This window comes from Bombus vancouverensis, chromosome 17 (genome assembly GCF_051014615.1).
Source record: "Bombus vancouverensis nearcticus chromosome 17, iyBomVanc1_principal, whole genome shotgun sequence".
Lineage (NCBI taxonomy): Eukaryota > Metazoa > Arthropoda > Insecta > Hymenoptera > Apidae > Bombus > Bombus vancouverensis.
The window spans coordinates 1,449,424-1,470,063 of record NC_134927.1 but is presented as its reverse complement, the minus strand read 5'-3'; the positions used below and the strand labels follow the sequence as shown (position 1 = coordinate 1,470,063).

General features: G+C 44.5%; 1 protein-coding gene and 1 pseudogene across 1 annotated transcript; one reads left to right on the top strand and one right to left on the bottom strand.

Moving 5' to 3' along the window:
* Positions 1 to 854: 854 nt before the first annotated feature.
* Positions 855 to 974, bottom strand: LOC117164560 (5S ribosomal RNA; annotated as a pseudogene).
* Positions 975 to 12,643: 11,669 nt separating this feature from the next.
* LOC117165188 (uncharacterized) lies at positions 12,644 to 18,253 on the top strand. Its single transcript, XM_076626145.1, has 2 exons — positions 12,644 to 13,766; positions 14,379 to 18,253. Exons 1-2 carry the CDS (start codon positions 12,644 to 12,646, stop codon positions 18,251 to 18,253), a joined length of 4,998 nt encoding a protein of 1,665 aa, XP_076482260.1.
* The last annotated feature ends 2,387 nt before the right edge of the window (positions 18,254 to 20,640 follow it).

Genomic DNA, 20,640 nt, shown 5'->3' with positions numbered 1-20,640 from the left:
ATTGTTTAATGTCCGCTACTTTCTCTATGAGCGTTACGGTGTCCTTTGGGTCTTGTAGGATTATGTTGATGGGTGGCGGCCTGTTATCTCTTGTGGTGGGAGGGGTGCTCGTACGCTCCTCCGCGGAGCATCCGGTGGGGCGTCCGTCCGGTGCTCGGTCCCCCCTTGGCGATGCTGGTGGCGCCGGGCCTCCTGGGTTGTACGATGAGGCCTGTCGCCCCTGCGGTGTTGATTGCTTTGGCGGTGTGGTGGGACTGTGTTTTCCCATTTTGCCACGTAATACTTGGTTTTTTTGTCTTATTTGCTCTGGCGTTGAGCTCGATATTGGGTAGTTTGCTGGTCCCGGCTGTGATTGTGGATGTGGTTCTGATTCTAGTAAGCTAAATCTGTTTTTTGTTGAGATCGCTGGGGGCGAGGCAGCTTTTATGGGTCTCATGTTTCCGACTTCCTTAGTCCTTTCGTCCTGGGCGGAGAGATGCTCTTCTTTTGTGTTTCTTAGGATATCTTCTAATCCTTTGGTCCTGGCAACTAGGTTTGGTTGGGGGTTGAGTTTCCGCTTCTTTTGCGCGGACAGTTGATTTCCTAGCCTGTTTCAGCGCACGGTAATTATATGACGAGAACGATTGCATTCAGCGCGGTATGTGCGTTGGCTGAAATTAGTAATTTTCTTATTTGTTTTCCATGGTCAAAAAATAGAATATTTAAATAAACATAGGTGTGTGCCAAAATGAGAATGATACAATTTATGATAATGGTCGCGTAATAATAAAACATTTCTCATTCTCGATGCTTCGATTGTAGATTATTAAAAATAGATTGTCAAGAAAAGTAAAAATATTGGAAAAAGGAAAAGAAGCCAACACCACACGGAGTTTCCAGGCGGTCACCCCATCCAAATACTATCCGTGCCCAGCGCTCCTTAACTTTCGTGATCGGACGAGAACGAGTGCACTCAACGCGGTTTGAGCGTTGGCTGAGGTAAACAGTTTTCTTATTTGTTTCTGATGATCAAAAAATAGAATATTTAAAGAAATATAGGTGTGTGCCAAAATGAGAATTACTTCCTTCGGTAGTACACATACTAAAAACAGTTGTTCGTTAACCTCCAAACAGGACGGACCCCTCAGCCCAAAAAGGGACATCAGACTTAGGTCCTGAAAATATTGCAGTGACATCATCGCTATAAATAAAAAAACAAATAAAAATAAAATTAAAAAAAAAATAAGAAAATAAAAGTATATAAAAAAATAGAATTTACCGAGAATGATGCAAAAGGCAAGGCAAAAGAAAAATAAATCCGCAAAAAGCGGCCAAGGAAATCAACAATAGCTTAAGACTGTCCGCGCAAAAGAAGCGGAAACTCAACCCCCAACCAAACCTAGTTGCCAGGACCAAAGGATTAGAAGATATCCTAAGAAACACAAAAGAAGAGCATCTCTCCGCCCAGGACGAAAGGACTAAGGAAGTCGGAAACATGAGACCCATAAAAGCTGCCTCGCCCCCAGCGATCTCAACAAAAAACAGATTTAGCTTACTAGAATCAGAACCACATCCACAATCACAGCCGGGACCAGCAAACTACCCAATATCGAGCTCAACGCCAGAGCAAATAAGACAAAAAAACCAAGTATTACGTGGCAAAATGGGAAAACACAGTCCCACCACACCGCCAAAGCAATCAACACCGCAGGGGCGACAGGCCTCATCGTACAACCCAGGAGGCCCGGCGCCACCAGCATCGCCAAGGGGGGACCGAGCACCGGACGGACGCCCCACCGGATGCTCCGCGGAGGAGCGTACGAGCACCCCTCCCACCACAAGAGATAACAGGCCGCCACCCATCAACATAATCCTACAAGACCCAAAGGACACGGTAATGCTCATAGAGAAAATAGCAGACATCAAGCAATTTCATATCAAAAGAATACACTCAGGTAAACACGCACTTTACCTCCGAAACCTATCCGACTTCCATAAAGCGAAACAAACACTCCTCTCAGCGAACACAACCTTCTACACAAACACACCCAAAACAGAGAAACACCATACATACTTGTTAAAAGGTTTAGACAATAGCTACACCGAAACAGAAATACTTACAGACCTACAAGCCTTGCACATTGACGACGTAAAATTCATAAACGTCACACGATTCACGACAAAAAGATCAAGGGAGAACAACATATTGCTCCCAATTTACATAATACAGCTATCCCCCGACAGCAATATAAGCAACCTAACTAAAAATAAACCATTTTAACTACTACAAGATAAAATGGGAAAAAATAATAAAAAAAAAAAAAGGATGACATAACTCAATGCCACAAATGCCAGCGATTAGGCCACACAGCGCAAAACTGCAACCTAAACTACCGCTGTGTTAAATGCAGTGAGCCCCATGGCCCAGGCGACTGCAAAATAAAAAGGGAAAACGCAGTAACCAAAGACAAAACATTCTGCGTCAACTGTAAAAACTACGGACACCCCGCGTCATACAAAGGTTGCCCCAAACTCGTAGAGCTTCGTAAAAAGCTAGCCGATAAAGACTAGTCAAAAAAGACAAAAAAGCAAAGACACAACGAATTGCCCAAATAAGCCGCAAATACGTCCCAGAACTAAAGTTCTCTGACGTAGTGAAACAGCAAACAAAACCAAATCTAACAATCAAAAACACATCACAATCAGCAAACTTAGATCCGCGCTCAAGCCAAAGCCCAATCACAATCGATAACTCCCCCCATGCAAACATTATAAACGTTATCGAAGACTTTAAAAAAGGTATTCTCCAAGCGTTAAAAGAACAACAAATGCAATTAAACGAAATAAAAAATACACTATCAACGCACGAAGAAAGGCTCGACGCCATCTTCAGCACTTTCAATAGTACAGATGACGAATAACCAAAACACGCCAAACCAACAATCACAGCAAAAAACACATAAATTCAACCTAAAACATCTGAAAATAATTGCAATAAATGCTAACTCTTTAATTTCAAACCAAAAAGGATACAGTATGCTAACCCTAATAAATAAAGAAGCCCCCGATATGGTACTCACCTCAGAAACAAAACTAAACAAAAGACACAATGTACACTTCAAAAACTACACCATGATAAGACACGACAGACCGAACGCCAGTCAAGGAGGAGGAACAGCGATCCTCATAAAAAACCCTATAAAATACAAAACGATCCTAATTGATGAAATAACAAGTTTCAGAACCTTAGAAACAACGATCATAAAAATAAAAATAAGCAATAAGGAAAATTTATTCATCACTGCAGCCTATGCAACCTACGGAAACCAGAAAGAATTTATCTACGAATTCAATAATCTTTTCGAACTCTTGCAGCTCAACAAACCGGAAAACTACTATATAATAGCAGGAGACCTTAACGCAAAACATACAAGCCGGGAAAACGAAATAAACAACACGAGAGGCAACTTCATTAGAAACTGGCTAGACAATAAAAGCGTTCACTACAAAACAAACTTGTACAGCTCCGAGCTACCCTCTTACCCAAAAGGAGGTTCATACCTGGACATATGCCTAGCAGATGCGCGATAAAAATTTCAAACCCTACGTCCAAATAGCACCCTAAAAACCGTAGCCTATGACAGTGACCATAAGTGCCCTAGTATTTCAAATTAACAAAAACACATCTGACTTCCTAACACTCGAAACCCAGACCGAGACACCCAGGTACAACTACAAAAAGACAGACTGGAAAAAGTTCCAAAACACACTCGAACAAAACTGCGACCTAAAGATCTACAACAACGTCAACCTAACAAACAGACAAATCGACTCATTCTTAGACGAAATAGAAAAACACACACAAATCGCTCTCCAAAAATCCGTGCCAATCATAAAACAAAAAAATTCATGCGAGCCCTATATAAACAATAAAATAAAAGATCTACATCGAGATAAAAGCTACATACTCTCCAAAATAAACAATATAAAATTTAACTATTCTTACGACAAAAGAGAAGAATTAGAATTCCTACAGTTCCTACTACACAGAATAAAAGCGCAACTGAAACAAGAATACGCAATTTCTATAAACCATTACTGGACAAACAAAACAAAAAACATCTCCAAAAACGACTCAGCCAACGTGTTCCCACAAATAAATCAAATCTTTAGACCAAAAGAACAAAACCCCATCCCACCTCTCAAATTGCCCCCAGAAAATGCCCCCCTCACCCAAGAAGCAGGTATAACGATACACAACACCATCAAAGACACCGCGGGTAACTTCATAATACCTAAAACAATAGAAAAACTAGACATCATCGGCACCCACTTTTCCAAAATACATACGCAAAACGAACACATGGGCCGAGAACAACTAAACAGAATTATCATCACCGAAACAAACAAACTCAAAAATGAAATGGAACAAGACAAAACGCTAAACAAAACAGTCTGCACATTCTCAAACGAAAACACCGCAGACAACCCCAAACAACCAGATCCAGAAATAAACTACTTCACAAATTACAATCAACTAAACACAATCCTCTCCAAACTAAACAACAAAAAATCCTCCGGCTTCGACGGCTTCCCAAACATCTTACTCAAGCGCCTACCGAACAAAATAAAATGCTACTACATAGTACTCTTCAACAATGCTCTAAACAACACATACTTCCCCAGAAAATGGAAAAAAGCCAAACTGATAGCTATAACAAAAAAGGATAAAGACGGCTCATCGCCCGCAAACCTACGACCCATAAGTCTCCTCCCCAACATAAGCAAAGTATTCGAAATAATCATAAACAACCCCCTAACCTCCTTCTGCACAAAAAATAACATAATCCCAGAGAATCAATTCGGCTTCCGACACAAACACTCCACAATTCACGCAATAAACAAACTCACGTCGGACATCTGCTGGGCTCTAAACGCAAAAGATGGAGTAGCCGCCTGCTTAATAGACCTCGAAAAAGCCTTCGACACAGTCTGGATCCCAGGTCTCATATACAAATTGATCAAGAGAAATTTTCCTAAATACCTGATTGAAATAGTCTGGGACATGATCACAAGCAGAACATTCGTAATGACTGAAGGTTCACACTCATCAAGCAAAGAATTCTCCATAAAAAACGGTCTACAACAAGGTACAGTAAATTCCCCGTTACTTTTCAGTATTTACAACAGTGACTTACTAAATCTCTTTAATCTCGATACATCCACCCATAAACGTTCCATAGCCTTCGCAGATGACCTAATCATCTACGTAACAGGCCGCAAAACCAAAACAATAAAAACTGAACTTCAAGAACTTTTCAAAAAAATAAACGACTATTACCACGCATGGAAACTAAAAATCAACACAAGCAAATGCGAAACCATACTGTTTAGACCCAAGTCAAGTGAAATAGGCCCAATAGAAAGAGAATACTGCAAAAAATTTCAACTAGGAGAAAAAACAGACAAAGGGGCCCTCATACCACACAAAAATTGCGTAAAATACTTAGGGGTAAACATAGATTACAAATTAAACTACAAGCAGCACACCGAAATTCAACTTACTAAGGCCAATAAAGCATTCTGGAAAATAAAAAAGCTATTCTACTCCAAACATCTCGGCAGCAAATTAAAAATACTATGCTACCAAGCACTAATCAGACCGATCATAACCTACGGCTGCCCAACATATCAGCTTCCCAAATGGAAAAAATTCGCATATTCGAAAGAAAATGCATCAGAGCCTGATTGAGTACTTACAGATTCCAAAATGAGAAATGAGATTAGCACTCACGAGCGACATCAGGACGACGGATCAATTACGAAGCGAAATGAGACCTTTCTTTTACGAGGAGAAGCCGATGTCTCCGTCAGGGAAGCCACCATCGAGCCCCGAAAATAAATGAAGCGGGTCACCAGCCTTCTGGAGCAAGTGCCGCCACTACGGTAATTACGGGCATACAATATTTGTGTGCCGCATGAGGATGAATTTGGTACCGAGGACTCCGTAACCGATTTCATTCGAGGCCTAAAAACCGGAATGGGACAGGTATTACTCGCCAATCCACCATACAACATCGTGGAAGCTGAAAAGAAAGCCGCCGACATTGAGCGATACTTCAGAGAAGATCGCAGTCGACGACCAAGACCAATGGAACGATCACGGTTCTCCGAGCAGCGACGACCAACGACCAATAATCCCAATCCAACCATTAGGAAACCAACTCCAACACCTAGTCCAATGCCAAGAAACTTCCAGCAACTTCCAGCGTGAATTTAGTGTTCCTATAACATTATTTCGGCTATCAAAATCCACGATTCTTAACAGGAATATTCAACTCTATAAATATGGGAAAAGCAGGGATCCTTAGCCCTCAAATCATTGATCATGTAATGTTTATCGAGAGTTATAAAAAAGCATTAGGACATCACCTTTATAACACAGCATTAGAACCGAAATACAAAAATTATCATTTCATTCTAGATATCAAGATCAAGATTAACGGTATTCACTGTCAAAAGTAGTTTTCTTTAAAATAACCATACCTTTGCTAACAGACTCGGCATGGCATATAATGCGAGTATACCCCATACCGATAAAAATAGGCCATGTATTTTTGGCACCTGTAACAGAACATCCAATATTCTTAACGCATCGATTTGCATATATGAACGTTGACAATGAATACCTCGAAAAAAATTGTAACACGAAAATAGGAATATTCGAACACTTACGGATTTTGCTTGAAAACTTAAACGATTACGGTGTCACAGACGAAATTCGAGCAGCTCTATATAACAAACCGAAATTCCGAACGCCTTATCGCGTGTGACCGTCTGGTCAGCACCCGTTCTCTGCCGCCTGAGTGGCATTCGATCACTCCAGCCGTTCTCCGAAGTTTACACTAAGTATAAACAAAACCTTCTCCCACTCCAACGAATGGAAGAATATAAATGCTCCCTTCAAAATCATCCAGTCAGTCTAAAAAAAATTCTTAACTAATCCAAGTATCGAAAGTGTATCATCGCGAACCGAAAAAATTGTATAAATTGAGTAAAAAATAAAAAGAACTTCATCTCCTTTTCGGAAATTAACAAGTTCCTTATTTTTATCTTAATTTTACCCGACATTTTTGGCGATCCTGCCAGGATCTATTCACTTCAGTGCAAACGAAATTACGATTTCGGCGTACGCGCATCATGGAAGATCGAAGGATCAACGGACCCAGTGCGAATCTTTGCTACTACGAAGCCCTGCAGCAACTTTCAACGTTCCACTACGGTGAAACTAGACGAGAGGACTACGGTCAGCGCAGAGCAAGCCTACGAATAAGATTCGGCATCTAGAACCAACCAGAGAGGAAACATCCCTGAGACTCCTCAACGGTCATAGCTACTACGGTAAGCTGAAAAATCTGGATTCATTTTCACGATACCGTGTGAGAAAACCCAGTTTCTCAAGCGCTTCGAGTCCAAATAGCAACATTAGTTCAGAATCAATAAGCTTAATTAGAATCATGCCCACATCACGAAAAGACAAAGTCGAAACTATTGAAACCGTTTCTACAAACGGAGGTACGGACAATTCGATTCGTGCCATACTCGACGTGATACAAAAACAAATTGAAATTCTTGCGCAACGTGTAGAAGAGACACAACGGACGGCCGACAGTGAAAATAAGAAGCGTGCAGCGGAAATAGAACTATTAGGCAAAAATATCTCCAAAATAAAAATAGGACGCGTCGCTACTACAGAACTAGGCTCCCTTATTACTATGGACGAATCTGTTGCCGCGAGAGATAGAACTTCCCCACCATGCGTTCCAATTCGAACAGAAGAAGACAACCATCCCTCTTACGAAGACCGTCCACCGCAATTCGCCTCTCCGAGCTTACGGGCCAAAGACGCGATAGTATGTATTCCGCAATTAAACGGCGAAGACAATATCGGAGTAGAAGAATTCATACGCGAAGTACGCGAATTACGAGCCATGTGTAGCGAACCCACGCTACTATTAAAAATGATCAAAATCGGGAAAATCACGGGTAAAGCCGCAATGGCCATCTGCAATATACCGATATACGAATACGCACACCAGTACGATGCCCTAAGACGAAACGTAGCCATCCAAGACTCTGTTAGAGAACATCAAGACCAGCTACGCGAAACGAGACAGCGTCACGACGAAAGTGTGCAAAGCTATATCATCAGGTTCCGCAGAGCGCTCAATAAGTTACAATACAGTATAACGAACGAATACTGTGACGAAATTACTAGACGAGCTATGAACGACAGGATTTTAAAAGACTCCGTGATCGATTTTATCCGAGGCCTGAAAGGCGAAATAGGACAATTACTACTCGCCAATCCGCCATACAATATCCTTGAAGCCGAAAAGAAAGCCACCGACATCGAGCGATTCTTCAGGGAAGATCAAAATCGACGACCAAAACCAATAGAACGATTACGACTCCCTGAGCAGCAACGACTAACAACCAATAATCCTAATCCGATCATTAAAAAACCAACTCCAACACCCAATCCAATGCCAAGAAGCTTCCGACAAACCGAACAAATACCACTTGTCCAAAGGACACAATTAAAATGCTTCAAATGCAACCAGATCGGACATGTCTCCAGTCAATGTAAAAATTTTCGAACACCCAGCCAATTTCCGAGACCACCAGCAGTCCACAATCTCGAGACACACAAGGAAGAAATAGAGAAACCAATAGACCAGACTTACGAATTAACGCCACAACAGGAAGGCTACCCACAGTACTTTTACGATCCGACGGACAGCGACATAAATTCCTCATTGACAGCGGAGCAGGAATTAATATACTCAAGCGAAGATGCGTATTACGACCAAGAATAACAAAAGAACGGAAATTCTCTAAATTTAAAACTAACGAACACGCTTTGATAAAACTATTTGGCAAAACTCTAGAATTTTTTGTGGTAGAAGACAACTTTCCAATTATAGAAGACGGCATACTCGGTTTGCCAGCCCTATCTAAATTCAAATTTGAACTCTCGAATCAACAATTAAAACTTGACAATAATATACTTTTATTGCAACAGGAAAACGACGTACCTCCAAAACAAGCAGTGTCAAAAACAGTCTACCTGGAAGGAAAACCGACAACGATATGCTTTATCAATGGTGGTGAGTGCCCAGCCAAAATGACTAATTTTATCGAAAATTCAAATACGTACGATCAAGTCTCCACGTTTAAAGATTTAGCTAGACTTTCGCATATAGAGAAAACCCTCCGTGAACCAATCGAAAAGATGTTGCTGTTCTACCTCGACGTATTCAATCTAGAGACCGACTTATTACCATGCACTAACCTTGCTAAACACACAATAACGTTAAAAGAAAATAAAATCATTAACACAAAATGTTACCGACCGCCTGAATGCCATAAAGAAGAAATCAAACGACAAATGGACGAAATGCTACAAAAGAACATTGTAGAACCATCTGATTCTCCTTACAATTCACCAGTCTGGGTAGTACCAAAAAAGGCAGACGCCTCAGGGAAACAGAAATGGCGAATTGTAATAGACTTCAGAAAAATAAACGAACTAACTGACCAGGACGCATATCCATTACCTGACATAGACGACATACTATCCCAACTAGGCAACGCAAAATTCTTCTCAGCCCTCGATTTATCCTCCGGATTCCACCAAATCCCAATGGACATAGACTCTAAAAAGTACACAGCATTCTCCACACCACAAGGACACTATCATTACAATAGGATGCCATTCGGTTTAAAGAATGCACCTGCAACATTTCAAAGCATGATGGATACCGCGCTAAGAGGACTCATAAATAAACATTGCTTCGTATATTTAGACGACATTATAATATTCGGACAGTCGATTGAAGAGCACAATAGCAACCTCGCGATAGTATTGCAACGCCTACGCGAACTCGGACTCAAAATACAGCCGGACAAGTGCGAATTTCTCAAACCAGAATTAGAATATCTTGGACATATAGTAACCGCCGAAGGTGTAAAGCCAAATCCCAAAAAATTAGAAGCCGTTAGCAATTTCAAACAGCCACGTAATCCCACAGACATCAAATCGTTCTTAGGACTAGCAGGTTATTACCGTAAGTTCATCAGAAACTTTTCTAAGATCGCGAAACCATTGACCGAACTTACAAAAAAGGAGACACCATTTCATTGGACAGATAAAACCCAGGAAGCATTCCAGACATTAAAAGACAAACTCTGTTCATCACCCGTACTAAAATTCCCAGACTTTGCGAAACCATTCACATTAACGACTGACGCCAGTAACGAAGGTATAGGTGCAATCTTATCACAGGACGGACATCCATGTTGTTAGATCTGGCGAACTCTAAACCCACCGGAACGAAATTATTCCACTACGGGAAAAGAACTTTTAGCAATAGTATGGGCCGTGAAACGCCTCCGACAATATCTGTTAGGACGGAAATTTCTCATCCGAACCGATCACCAAGCACTAAAATGGTTACAGAATTGCAAAGACCCCTCATCACGCTTGATGAGATGGCGATTAAAACTAGAAGAATACGAATACGACATAGAATACACGAAAGGAAAAGATAATACTGCAGCCGACGCACTATCTAGAATACATGTTCTGACCAGACGACGCGAAAATTTGAACATAGAACTCGATAAAAAATATCACGATTGGGAAAAATCTACCGACGCGTTACCCAAAATTCTCAAAATGACTCCGAACCGTAAATCTTTCTGTCAATTATCCAAAACAGAGCTAGGAAATTACGACAGAATCGAATGGTTAACTAAATTAAACGAAATTATTCGTATAAACGAAAAGATAGGTATAGGCGACGACAGTTTCACAGAGACCGAGAAGAACGCGATCAAACGAATTTTACTATTCCTGAACGACACCGTAAAAGAATTAAATTTTGCATGGGAACCAATTCAAACATATAGCGATGAAGAAATAGACGAATTATTGAAAGAAAATCACGATTTAGTAGGACACCCCGGTATACAAAAGACATACGACCGCATTCGTGAACGGCACAGAGTACCAGATTTGATGAAACGCATACAACATATAGAATCATGCGACACCTGCCAAACATCTAAAACTACACGTATCAGACCGCGCGAAGAACCTTGTATCACCGACACACCCCTCGAACCAAACGATAAAATTGCTATGGATTTATTAGGCCCACTGAAAAAGACGAAAAAAGGCAATCAGTACATTCTATCCATACATGACAAATTGACAAAATACTTAATACTCGTACCACTAAAAACTCAGCAAACGGAAACAATTTGGAACGCACTCTTGAATCATTACATTTACATCTTTTCCGCTCCAAAAAAGATATTAACTGACCGCGGACAGAATTGTATATCTAGTTTAATGCAACAGTACGAAGACGCCTTCAAAATCAAACATATCAAAACGACATCCTTTGTTACGCCGCCTAAAACATCTGCACGCCAGCCCGCGCGACCGGACAACAACCGACCTGCGTAACGTCACTTCGACCCTCAATAAACCTAAGGGCCCACCATAACTTTCACTTTCCTGTATTGTTTCGCCATGTGTCGTCAATCTGTTTATCCTGAAGAATGTCTTAAGCCTAAAAGTATGTTCGACGCACATCTGGTTTTTTAGAGAGGTCCTTGGGTTTATTAGTCGCACTTAAAACACGGAGAAAGCGGGTATGCACCCATGAGGAAAATCTGAATAGCCCTGTAATAAAACAAGCTAGATTTTTCTCACGCACACAGTCATCTATCCACCACGATGGTAGGAGACTCCCTACTCATCCCTTCGAGCAGTAATGCAGGTCATGACCAATCGACACCTCGGTTCGTTACCCTCACTTTTCCTAACGAAATTGGGAACAACGAATCCGCGTTCTTTAGGCACAGGGGCACACCCACACCGAACTTTTCTTCCGTATGAAAAAAGGAGCGACAATCAGTCTAAAAACTAACGTCTAACGCGGCAGTCTACACATAGCGCGAGAGTCGCATACTTCACGCAAATCTTTTGTCGGTTCTCGGTGTTGTCGAACATACATCTTCTCTCCTAAATATATTATAGTGCTAAGTCCATTAATACATTAATTTCCATTATAAGAGCCCTGCTCTAGCGTACATATCTATCGCATCTTCGTGCGACAAGTTGTTGACTATTTGTTTCTCTACGTCAGTGTAATCTAAGTGTTGGAAATATATAATTTATAATTCTGTGAATCACAGTGTTATACAAACTCAATCACCCCTATTATCTCAACGGAAATCAGGGGATCGATCAATTCGTGGTGTCGATTGTTATAATCGTAACGGGGATTTACGACCCCCGTTGACGTCTCTCCTCGCGATTACGTCTCCCCGCGATTGGTCGAAATTACATGGTCCTTCGAGCCGGATTTCGTGTCGCCAAAAAGTGCACTGACCAGTGACTATACAGTGTCGCGTGAAATCCAAGTTCCAACCACTTAGTCAGCTGATCAAGGGAACCGCCATCGGAGAGAAACACCTCCGTCGCTCAGCATCTACACGAACCCACGCCGCATCGTAACGATCATCAACCGAATCCCAGATCAACGTCCATTTGATCAAGGTAAGATCGTTCATATCATTAAAATAAAATATGGCCCAGGCTGAATCAATCAGCACGTTACGGCGTAGACGAGGCGCCCTAGCCCGTGGACTAGCAGCCATAAGACGCGAACTCGATGAATACGAAGCGTCCGGGAAGGCAAACAGACTCGTCCTAACATCTTGCCGCAGCTCGTTCGATGAACTTTGGAAGAGGATACTCGAGGTTCAATACGAGTTAGATGTGTTAGATGAGGGGGAAGATGCGCGTGTAGATTCGTTATCGCAAGAGCATCGGGAGCTTGACGTGCGGTTCCTAGGGCTCTTTGAGCAAATCTCAGCAACAACCCCGTCGACTACAAACATAGGTGAGACACGCCGGAAACCAGAGCCAACCACCGTTCCAGAGGTCCGCGTGCCCCAATTCGACGGCGCCCTCGAGAACTGGACCTATTTCTACGACACGTTCTCATCCATAGTGGACCGTAACGAAAGTTTGACGAATGTCCAAAAGTTCCAGCATCTACGCTCATCTATAACTGGACGGGCCGCACAGAGTATCCAGTCATTAGAACTCACAGAGGCCAACTATTCCATCGCGCTTGACACACTGAAGGACAAGTTCAATTGCCCCCTCCAAATCTGCATGCGCCATTGGAATTTGATGTGCAACTATCCGGAAATCAAAAAGGAAACTCCAGAAGCCCTAGAGGATTTGTTGGAAACCCTCAGCGTAAATCTAAAAGCGCTCGAACACCTAAAACAGCCCGTCACATCGAACATAGCGATGATCGAATTGATCGCGTCGAAATTGCCCTCGTCCAGCCTGCGTAAATGGCAACGCACACTGCCCCGCCAACAGGTGCCCTCCTATCAGCATCTGATAGACTTTCTCAAAACACGGGCGAACGGGACTCAATTCCTCTCTAAAGAGAAGGAATCAAAAGGGTCAGCCCACAAACACCACCGTCAGCGGACCACCATACCGCATGGGCGAACCCTTGCTACAACCATCAGAACGGTGGTGTGTCCGACCTGCAACGGGCCTCACGATATCAGACACTGCAAAGTCTTCAAGGCCAAATCAGCGACCAAACGTTTTCAGATCGTGAAGAAGGCATCGTTATGTATAAATTGCCTAGGCAGAGGACATTCGCTGACACAGTGTACATCGGGTTCGTGTCGTATCTGCGGTCACCTACATCATACTTATCTACACCGCGAACAAACCCAGGTAGACTCACGGTCGTCGAGCGGTCGATCTTCGAGCGGTCGATCGTCGAGCGGGCGATCGGCAAGCGGTTGGTCGCCGAGCAGTCGGTCGTCGGACAGTCGCTCATCGAGCGGTCGGTCGTCGGGCAGTCGCGCACCGAGCGGTCGGTCGTCGGGCAGTCGCGCACCGAGCGGTCGGTCGTCGGGCAGTCGCGCACCGAGCGGTCGGTCGTCGGGCAGTCGCGCACCGAGCGGTCGGTCGTCGGGCAGTCGTTCGTCACACAAGCGAGCCCCCACCGGACAATCACCATCTGGATCTTCGAAGTCGCGGTCGTCCCACAAGTCGAGGCGAACATCCGACACTTCACGGAGACGGACATCTTCGTCTCCAAGAGGGACGAAAGAGCATGCCTCGTACGAGTCACACTCAGCCCGGATCCAGAACACCACCCCAACCTTCTCGTCCAAGTCCCAACCGGGGCACAACTGACTGTCTGAGACTACGACAGCAAGGGGGATCGGACTAGCAAACACATCTCCCCATACCCCTCTGCATCATGATCTGTTGGCCACAGCACAGATCAAGGTTTTGAACAAACAGGGACAACCAATCCGAGCCCGAGCCTTACTCGACACTGGGTCGAGCATGAACTTCATGACGGACAAGCTCGCGAATTCCCTCGGTATAAAACAAGGGAGATGTGCGATCCAGATCGGAGCCCTCGACAATTTGAGCACCACGGCAAAACGATACACCACGGCCACAATCACGTCGACGGACGGCAAGTATAAGAAAACTTTGAGATTTCTTATTATCCCCGCCATATCGACCTTCATACCAAGCGAGCCCATCGACCCCTCGAGTCTGGGATTACCCAGAAATATTCAACTAGCCGATCCCCAATTCCATTGCCCAGCCCCGATCGATGTCTTACTTAGCACCGGATCAACATTTGCGTCGCTGTGCATCGGGCAGGTCAACCTGGCGCAACCAGACGAACCTGAACTACGTCTACAAAAAACACGGTTCGGCTGGGTAATCGGGGGGAGTCCAGCGTCCCAAACCGCGATAAATACGTTCCACGCAACTACAACGGCTCTGCAAGAGGACCTCGCACGGTTTTGGGAGATCGACGAGGGACCGGCCACTACGCATCTTTCGGAATCTGAACGACTATGTGAAGAACATTTCCGAAACCATGTCCGACGAACCAAGGAAGGCAGATACATCGTTGCCCTACCATTCAACGAAAAGCTTTCCTCACTAGGGTCATCGAAGGCCGCTGCAATGAGCAGGCTCGCCTCTCTTCATCGCCGATTCCAACGCGACAAACAATATGAAACCGCGTACAGTGCTGTGATCCAAGAATATTTAGACTTGGGTCATATGACGAAGATCAACACGGATCACGCCACCGACCAAGGATATTATTTACCACATCACGGCGTGATCAAGGAATCGAGCGACACCACCAAGCTCCGAGTTGTGTTCGACGGCTCAGCTTCAAGTACCACGGGAGTGTCCCTAAACGACGCCCTTCATACGGGCCCGAAATTACAGGAAGACCTGAGACACATCCTATTGAGATTCCGGTCATTTCAATATGTCCTTACCGGCGACATCGAAAAAATGTACCGTCAATTCATCCTACGTCCAGAAGATCGTCCTTATCAAAAGATTCTGTGGCGTGTTGACAACGGAGAGATCGAAACTTACCGACTCAACACCGTAACGTTCGGTCTATCCGCAGCCCCGTATCTGGCCATCCGGTGTCTCAAACAGCTGGCAGAAGACGAGGGACCTCGATTTCCGAGAGCAGCGCAGATCCTACGGCGAGACTTCTATGTCGACGATGCGTTGACCGGAGCCGATACGAAGGACGAAGCCTTATCAGTCAGGAATGATCTCACGAACTTACTTAAGCTAGCCGGTCTAAATATCCGCAAATGGGCATCAAACGATCGGGATCTGCTACGAGGACTACCTGAGGAAGACACCAACCAGAAATTACATCTCGGTGAGTCATCTACGTTAAAAACACTCGGCGTCTTTTGGGATTCAGCCGACGATGCCATACTATATTCAGTCAAGACGAACAGTGACACCTCCCGAGTCACAAAGCGATCAATCAGCTCCGTCATCGCACAAATCTATGATCCACTGGGATTGCTCTCGCCGGTAATCGTTCGAGCAAAAATGATTATGCAACAGATCTGGACATTGAAGGTAGATTGGGACGAATCCCTTCCGACAGACGTACACACCGAATGGATCAAATACCACACCCAATTGCCGTTGTTAAATGCGGCAAGGTTCCCTCGGAAGACCATCATAGAATCCGCAACGAAAATTGAGCTACACGGATTCTGTGACGCTAGCGAAAGGGCATATGGGGCGTGCGTCTACGTGCGGACGACGGACCGAAAGAACAATATTTGGAATCGACTCCTCACGGCGCGGTCGAAGGTAGCGCCGCTCAAATCGCTCTCCATACCACGTCTCGAATTAAGCGGGGCACTTCTTCTGACATCCTTGATTTCGTCAATACGACAGGCCCTGACGACCAAGATATCGAGGATAGTATACTGGACTGACTCCACCATCGTGCTCCATTGGATCAGGTCTTCGCCGCACACCTTGAAGACATTTGTGGCGAATCGAGTCGCTGAGATACAGACCAAGACCAATATCTCCGACTGGCGTCATGTGCCTACCGACGATAATCCAGCGGATCTCATCTCCCGAGGCCAGACGCCCAAGGAATTCCTATGTCCGTCCATTTGGAAAAACGGGCCAAGGTGGCTCCTGCAAAGCGACAACTATTGGCCGGTCTGGAATCCGACACCGGTAGTCGACCTCCCGGAGCAAAAGAAGACGATCTGTCTGAAGACGACTATTAACGATAACACACTCCTCCATCGTTATTCGTCTTGGCCAAGACTAATAAGAATCGTCGCCCGGTGTCTTAGATGGAGACATAAGCAACACCGATCTGCCCATCTCACCACAGACGAACTGACTGCAGCGCACAACCGACTCATAAAAATCGTCCAATCCAGTCATTTCGCGCCTGAAATTCGGATCCTCCAGAAAAATCGAAGCGAGGACGTTGGAGGGAAACTACAGCCATTAAACCCCTTCCTCGACGAAGATGGGCTACTCCGGGTAGGAGGACGACTAGCCAACTCCGCCATACCCTTCAGCCAAAAACACCCGATCATCCTACCAAAGTCCCCGGTGACAGAGCTAATTATAGAGCAAGAGCACCGGAACAATCATCACACGGGGACACAAGCTACACTATACGCGGTGAGACTGCGCTATTGGCCAATCGACGGCCGTAGCCAGGTATGGCGCACTCTCAGAAGGTGCGTCCGCTGCTGCAGAGCCAACCCTCCACCAGTGGAATACTTGATGGGTGATTTGCCAGAGGCGCGTATTACCGAATCGCGGCCGTTCACGAACGTCGGAATCGACTACTGCGGCCCATTCTACATCAAGGAGAGGAGGGACCGCAACCGACGTAAAATCAAGACGTACGCCGCCATATTCGTCTGTCTGGCGACAAAGGCGGTCCACATAGAGTTAGTCAGCGACCTAACCACCGACGCCTTCTTGGCCGCGCTGCGCCGTTTCATCTCGCGGCGAGGATACTGCGCAACGATCCTCACCGACAACGGCACCAATTTCGTTGGGGCTAACCGGGAACTGCAAGAACTCCGGACGCTATTGCAGTCCGACGACCACCAGGATAGGGTACAGACTTTTCTCGCCGACCGACAAATACAATGGCGTTTTAATCCCCCGAACTCACCACATTTTGGCGGTCTATGGGAAGCCGCGGTTAAAGCGTTCAAACGCCATCTCATCCGCGTGGTCGGCACGGAACTCCTGACCTTTGAGCACCTCAACACCCTCGTGATAGAAATTGAGGCCATTCTCAATTCACGCCCACTGACTCCCATCTCATCCGATCCGAAAGATCCTCCTGTCCTCACTCCCGGACATTTTCTGATCGGTGACACACTAACCAGTTTACGGGAGCGTGATTTCAGGGCAATTCCATCAGGCCGGCTATCCACTTGGCAGCGCATTCACCAGATTAAGCAGCACTTCTGGAGCAGATGGTATCGAGAATACCTAAATGAGCTAACCCGCCGCAACAGATGGGACAAGGGCAAACATAGCATTCGTGAAGGCACCGTAGTAATCCTCAGGGAGGATAACGTGCCCTCTATGCAGTGGCCTTTGGGCCGCGTAATCAAGGTCCATCCAGGAGCCGACGGAATCATCCGGACCGCTACCGTGCAGACGGCAACAAGCATCCTGGACCGCGGTGTCAAAAGACTGGTCCCCTTACCCATCCACCCAGATCCAGACGAGGCCGAACGTCCACACGGAACGAAGGAGGTCATCAACGACACACCTGACTCCACAGCCAGAATTTGATCGGTGCCCTCTCAACGGGGGGAGGATGTTACGCCGCCTAAAACATCTGCACGCCAGCCCGCGCGACCGGACAACAACCGACCTGCGTAACGTCACTTCGACCCTCAATAAACCTAAGGGCCCACCATAACTTTCACTTTCCTGTATTGTTTCGCCATGTGTCGTCAATCTGTTTATCCTGAAGAATGTCTTAAGCCTAAAAGTATGTTCGACGCACATCTGGTTTTTTAGAGAGGTCCTTGGGTTTATTAGTCGCACTTAAAACACGGAGAAAGCGGGTATGCACCCATGAGGAAAATCTGAATAGCCCTGTAATAAAACAAGCTAGATTTTTCTCACGCACACAGTCATCTATCCACCACGATGGTAGGAGACTCCCTACTCATCCCTTCGAGCAGTAATGCAGGTCATGACCAATCGACACCTCGGTTCGTTACCCTCACTTTTCCTAACGAAATTGGGAACAACGAATCCGCGTTCTTTAGGCACAGGGGCACACCCACACCGAACTTTTCTTCCGTATGAAAAAAGTCTAAAACTAACGTCTAACGCGGCAGTCTACACATAGCGCGAGAGTCGCATACTTCACGCAAATCTTTTGTCGGTTCTCGGTGTTGTCGAACATACATCTTCTCTCCTAAATATATTATAGTGCTAAGTCCATTAATACATTAATTTCCATTATAAGAGCCCTGCTCTAGCGTACATATCTATCGCATCTTCGTGCGACAAGTTGTTGACTATTTGTTTCTCTACATCAGTGTAATCTAAGTGTTGGAAATATATAATTTATAATTCTGTGAATCACAGTGTTATACAAACTCAATCACCCCTATTATCTCAACGGAAATCAGGGGATCGATCAATTCGTGGTGTCGATTGTTATAATCGTAACGGGGATTTACGATCCCCGTTGACGTCTCTCCTCGCGATTACGTCTCCCCGCGATTGGTCGAAATTACATCCTTCCACCCACAAAGTAACGGATCGTTAGAACGGACACACGCAGTAGTAACAGACATGTTAAAATCGATACAGCAAAATTCGGATGAAGAATGGGACGATCAACTTAACTTTGTATGCCTTGCATATAATACAATGATACACGACTCTACTGGTTACACGCCATTCGAACTCACATTCGGACACCAAGCCTATCTTCCCTCCACAATATCCAAGAATCCCCAACGCACATACGCAGACGAAATCACGTTCCGCAAGAAGGAATGGGACTCTAGACTCCGACACGCTCGCGAAACATTGATCAAAAGTAAACATCGATATCAGAGCGATCAAAGACGTAAGATTATAAAACCTCAATCAGTTTTCAAAGAAGGAGACTCCGTTTTAATACATAACGATCATAAAAGGCATAAACTTGATGTGGAATGGTTAGGACCATACACGATTGATAAAGTATGTACTCCGTACTATCTGATTCAAGACAAAAAGATACACGGTAATCGTTTAAAACCTTACTTTCCAGGTCGACGCTCCTCTTTGCCGGAATAGTATCCGCGCAGATAAATATTACACCATTTAGAAGGAAACTCTGTATTCGTAGAAAACATAGGAAAAGGATATTTGTACAGCGATACTGCCAATGTTATAGTAGGATTAGAATCATATAAATTAACAATAGACTCACGTGCAATCAGCAAACAATACGTCGAAGAGTTAGGCGGATTACAAAATCGCATCAATAACCTAAAACAACTCGCAAAACACTTGAAAGCGTTAACACATACCCGGAGCACACGAGGTTTGCTTAACATCATAGGTTCCGTATCGAAAAGTCTGTTCGGGACTCTCGACGATGATGATCTTACGCTCATAAACGAAAATATGGACAAACTATTCGGTGATAATAATAAAATCAAGACCATAATAGCTAATCAAACAGCACTTATTAGAAAAATTGTAAACTCAGAAAACCTACACCACTTAGAGAGATCACATAGTGATATATTAAAATTACAACAGCAGGCAAATATCGATAGATCTATGCTTAAGATGATCATGAAAGTCGACACCGCGATGCAAACTTTACACTTCCAATTAGATGAAATACTTAACGTCATGATATTAGGCAAACAAGGAATAATTAGTCCACAAATACTTGACCCCAATGAATTCATAGAAAATTACGCCAAGGCAATAGGTAGCCAGATGTACAACACCGCGATTTCTGCCAAAACCGAACATTTTCAATTCATACTCGACATCAGTGATCTTAAAATCTTCACAATAGATGACAAAATATTTTTCAAAATCATAGTACCTGTGGCGGCACGGGCCACGGAACTGTTCAACGGCTCCGGATACAAAGCGCGACGCCGCCAAAGCGCAACACCGACGTGCCCAATGAACCATCGATATCTTCACAC